The sequence below is a fragment of the Sinocyclocheilus anshuiensis genome, unplaced genomic scaffold (genome assembly GCF_001515605.1).
Source record: "Sinocyclocheilus anshuiensis isolate Anshui unplaced genomic scaffold, SAMN03320099.WGS_v1.1 scaffold1421, whole genome shotgun sequence".
NCBI classification, from domain to species: domain Eukaryota; kingdom Metazoa; phylum Chordata; class Actinopteri; order Cypriniformes; family Cyprinidae; genus Sinocyclocheilus; species Sinocyclocheilus anshuiensis.
The window spans coordinates 267,576-272,950 of record NW_015548279.1 but is presented as its reverse complement, the minus strand read 5'-3'; the positions used below and the strand labels follow the sequence as shown (position 1 = coordinate 272,950).

At 37.5% G+C, this 5,375-nt stretch overlaps 1 protein-coding gene across 1 annotated transcript in view; it reads right to left on the bottom strand.

Moving 5' to 3' along the window:
- The window catches only part of LOC107655810 (Down syndrome cell adhesion molecule homolog), a 153,800-nt gene that overhangs the window by 5,011 nt on the left and 143,414 nt on the right, over positions 1-5,375 (bottom strand). Inside the window, 1 exon segment of the mRNA XM_074186885.1 lies at positions 3,492-3,794. Coding sequence (XP_074042986.1) covers positions 3,492-3,794 — 303 coding nt within the window.

Genomic DNA, 5,375 nt, shown 5'->3' with positions numbered 1-5,375 from the left:
GTGGGGGGGGGGGGGGGGGGGGGGGAACTACATCTCACTACATATCACTAAACTACATCTCAAACTCTCACCAAGTATTCGCCAATTCTTATTCCTATCCTGTTAGGAAATCTTCCCATTTCCATTTCCTTACCATTGTGCAAAAGAGTGAAAAATTTAAGGGGGTCTGAATACTTTCCGTACCCACTGTATAACTGAAAATGTCTACTCTATTGAAGAAAATGTTTACATTGCAATTGGCAACAAAACATCATACAAACAATTGAGCAAAAATTCGATTTTTAATCCGTATAAATAAATAATTAGTAATTATGAATCTTTTCTATTCAATGTTTGGATTTTTTTTTTAAAACTGAGTTAAATTTAATAATTTAAATTTGTTTAATAGGCTTTATTAAACCCAGTGATAAATGGTCAGCCACTTTATTAAACATAGACTGAAGTTTCCTTTTCTAAAAATAATTATGAATGTATCTCTTTAAAAATCAACTGCCGTGACTGCTTAATTCAACTGATTGTTCATGAGCTCTGTTCCAAAACCTAGTGAGATGCCTCGCTGCCTATACTTGGGTTGTGCATACATACAAATGGTTGTAGTAGACTAATCATCTAGTTGTCCAAACAACTAGCTGGATTTTAAATCAAAGATAAAGATGTCAGATATACCTCACACATACTATAAAAAAGTTCTGTGATCGTGAAGCCATTGCTTGATCAGACAAGAATGAATGTAACCTCACTTTCTCTCTCAATTGATTTGTTTGTTTTCATGTTTCTCTAAGTATCTGGGTGATTAAATGAGTGGAATACAGTATTATATAAACTCTTTTCCAATAAGGCCAGTGCTTGAAGTTCATATCACATTCAACAGCTCCAATGTGATAGTAAACTGCTGTTTTGTAAAGACAGATGATACCTCCCCAGCACAGGATGCAGATCGGCCCTATTTGCCCAGGTGCTCTCACTAACCAAAGGCTTCCTGTCTGGGTGCATAACGCTTAGATACATTCACAATGAGACAGTAACACTAAACTCTAACCAGTAACTCAAGAACCGTCTGGGGCCAAAATCAGCCTGGGCGGCCCAGACACATTAAGCCCATTGATGCGAAAAGAACATGGCAGTGTGTTTGGACAACAGCCTGTACCCATCAACACAGGAATTGATAGCACACTGCAAGAGTGACAGCTGACTGGTGAACAGGTAAACTGAGGAACGTGTGGAAAACACATAAGAAAGCTCGCACGCATATTTTTGTTATGATAGGACAGACAGGAAGCAAAGTGTGAGAGAGAGATTGGGAAGGGATCAGGAAAGGTTCGCAAGCCAGGACTCTAACTAGGGACGTCTAAAGCGCATTGGTGCACTGCCCAGGAGACTATCAGCGCCAACACAATAAAGATTTTTAGGGCCAGATTTACTCAACAGGGCAAATTAGCATTAGAGCGCAATTCCATAAAAACTCAGATGGGAGGGGAAAATTCTGCATGTGGTTTACTGACAATGCGCACATTAACACAGACACAGCTAGATCATTTCCATAATGACCAGCGCAATCTACCAAGAGCAGCGCAGCGTCTGCTTTAAGACGTGCTTTTTGTTGGCCGTTAATAATGGCGCAAATAGCAGTAATTTGATGTGCATAAACGTTAGTAAATCGCGCTGCGTGATTCATTTTAATATCTCCTCCCATAAATTTTGCGTCTGAAAGGGAAACTCCAAATGCATATTCAATAATGTCAGGCACAAACATAACTGTGTCCACGCCTTTTCAGCGCTAATTCTTCACTGCACGTCTTGAGTAAATCCTGACAGAACTATTTTAACGCCAAAATACGGTTTGCGCTGGTGCAAGCTGTTAGTAAATCTGGCCACTTATGTTTTAGACTCTAAAACTAAAATGTAGAGAGTAACTCACCAAGGCTCATTTATTTGATGAAAAATACAGCAAAACTTTGCATTGAAAAATATTTTTAAAATTTAAAATAGCTGTTTTCTATTTGAATATATTTTATATATAAATGTATTCCTGTGATGACAAAGCTGAATCAAGTCTTTAATTTTCTTCAGGAATAATTCTAATATGCTGATTTGGTGTATTTTTTGTTGCTTAATATTTTTGTGGAAACCATGCAAAAAAAAATTCTACATTCTATGATGAATAGAAAGTAAAAAAAATATACAATTTATTTGAAATAGAAAATGTCTTTACTATCACTTTTGTTCAATTTAATGCATCCATGCTAAATAAAATGTAGCTTCTAAAAATTCTTAAAAAGTATGTTTTACTTTTTAATTACATCAAATGGTAGTTTATCACAATTTCCAAAAAAAAATAAAAAAATTAAGCAGCAAAAACTTTTGAACATTGATAATAAGAAGAAATGTTTCTTAAGCACCAAAACAGCATATTAGCAGGACTTCTGGATCATGCAGCACTGAAGACTGGCTGCTGAAAATTACATTTTAAAATGTATTTAAATAGAAAATTTTATTTTAAATTGTAATAATATTTTGCAATATTTAAATTTTACTGTAGTTTTCATTAAATAAATGCAGCTTTGGTGAGCTTTGGATTTCCTTGAAAATCATCTTAATAATTCCAAACTTTTGACCAGAAGTGTACATAAACTTTTACATGCAATAGTCTTCACAAAGTAAATTCTAATGTGAAAACGTCTCTAGGTTACGTATGTAACCATGGTTCCCCGAGGGAAGAAGACGCTGCGTCGAGATTCGCTTTGGGAATGCCCTTGCGTGAGTAAATAGACAGACACATACACAGAGCGCTACTGAAGAGCAGAAGCTGGTTTGCGCTCTGCCGGATGCGCTTTTATGCTTTCTGGTGCTTACGTCACCTCGCTCGTGACGTCTCGCTGCTCCATTGGACTGATTTGACACGTGCTTCAGAATGCGGTCACGCAAGAGCGTTCCCAAAGCGAATCTCGACGCAGCTCGAGTTCCTGAAGGGGAACTACACTGCCTAAATGTATATTCACACAACACACATTTCCATAATTCCTCCTCTTCAACCACCTGGCTCCATTCTGATATGTAACGCTCACTTTTAACAATCCAATCGATTCCTGATTCAATTCCTAAAGTTCCTCCCTATGTTTTCTCTTTTTGAAAATCCTGTCTTCCTCTGAAATATGTCCAATTAGCAAAGAAAAAGTACTTCAACTGTGTTTTGCACATACGGGATATTTAAAAAAAAAAATGTAGAGATTCAATGTTAATTAAACTCCCATTGAAATTAATTTATAGATACAATAGTGATCAAGAAGGTCTTTTCACATCATTTACTAATAAACAGGATTGGTGTATGTGTGTACTGAATATGCACACTGGTGTTGCTGTTCTAAAGATGCCTACACACTAGAGAGTTCTTACTGAGCTTCATTTTGATACAGCAGTGTCAGTTTGAGAATTTAGTTTGAACTGGAGACTAGGCAAGTTGATGCTTCCCCGTATTTGTCGCCAGGTCTTACCGGGTCTGTGTGCTTTGGGCACGGCCATGTTCATGACCCGGCTGGCGTCTTGTGGTTTGGGTGGGGAAGCAGTGAATCTGCAGATGCCTGACTCTGACGGCGTGCTGGACGTCAGGCTGTCTGTGTAATCATTGGTGCCGGCCGTCATCTGTTCGGAGGATGTGTCTGAGATGAAACATTCTGTGATCGTGAACTTAGCGTGTCGCAGCTGTTCCTCCATCTTAGCATGTTCGTAAGCACGGGCTAACTCCTCGTACGTGGAGGAGGCGCTTTCTGTAGACACCATACTGCTGCGAGCACGGTCTGTGAGAGAGAACGCACATGGCATTATATTTCACAAAGCTTGTGGTCCACTTGGGTTACATGGGATGTTACTGCAGTGTCATGCTGTCTTTTTCATTAATTCTGACTTCTGGTAATACATTCAACTGATAATGTCAGTTATAAAAAAAAATCTAATTTCGTTTTTCATGACCATCATCTGTCTGACCGGTCAAATATTTTTCTATGGAAATGCTCTCTGATAATCTCTTTGCTTGTCAAATGAGCAACACAGTTTAATTAAAGATTTGAGAGTTTTCTGTTGGGTCCAAATATAGTTGGTGCAGGAATTTTTATTAAAAATAAACATCAGTCACTCATTTGTAACACTAAACTTTTTCACACATAAGACATTTGTTCATCTTTGAAACACAGATGAAGATATTTTTAATATTCTCTCGACATTTTTGTCCACTCATTTAAAGCCCACGTAACCAAAACGTTCACAAATCAAAAAGTACAAAAAATATCTCCATTTCCATAAGTAATCCATATACTGCATAATCAAGCAGTTTAATCCAAAGTCTCTGAAGACACATGATCGCTTTAATATTTAATTTAGGCTTTTAGTCACATACTATAAACACTGATCAATGGACATACATAGGGCACATCAAATGTGTTAAATGGATGGCCAAGCATGCTTTCACACAAGCACGTCTGCGCTTCCGCGAGAACAAATTTTTGTTTGTTTTCAATAGATGGACAAAAATGATTCAGACCTGAATACTTAAATAGGCGTTAACATGTAAATATGGATGGTCATGTGTTATTGTAATCTGTATGCCATTACAGCGTCACAGATTTTGAAACAAAATCTTTATGGACTGGAGAGGGAATTTTACAACATAGACTCATTGGAAATATGGGCTTCTAAATGCATTTCTGCAATACATATGAATGAATTGCTGCAGTTTCCAGTTGAAATAAACACTAGAGGCAGTAAAACTCAGACAACTTTTATTCCTTTTCACACAAAGTACGATTTGCTGGTCCATAGTTTCAATTAATAAAGCCTGAATTTCGCACAATTACTTGAGGGAATATCATGTTATGAATTCAAAACAATTGTAACATACTTTTGAATGTTAGGGTCACATATCCAGCTTCATATGTATGGGTTTTTATATTCAGTAGGCTTGTTCGGTAGCTCACGCAGTATGGAGTTCGACTTGAGAGGTGAAAAGCTTGGGTACGAATCCCGTGAAATTACGGTTCCACAAAACAGTTCAAACCTGCATATAAGGAAGTTCAAATGGCACGGTTGCATCAACAAATCTGTTTTTATACCAGTTTTATATTTGTTGTATTGGGTAGGTTTAGGGTTGGGTTTGGTGTAGGTGATATTTCCAACACGATAGAGCATTAACTTTTAGCGACACTCCCCGGATATTTGAATTATCAACCACCGTATACGTACCTGAAGCAATGTAATAAAAACACAGCAATACGTACCTATATCAATGTAAAAAAAACGTGCCAGGGTCACATATTGAACCTGCATTTTAGCGCCACTCACTGGACATTTGAAACTGCCTCGAAACGTGCAGTAAGGGACGTGAT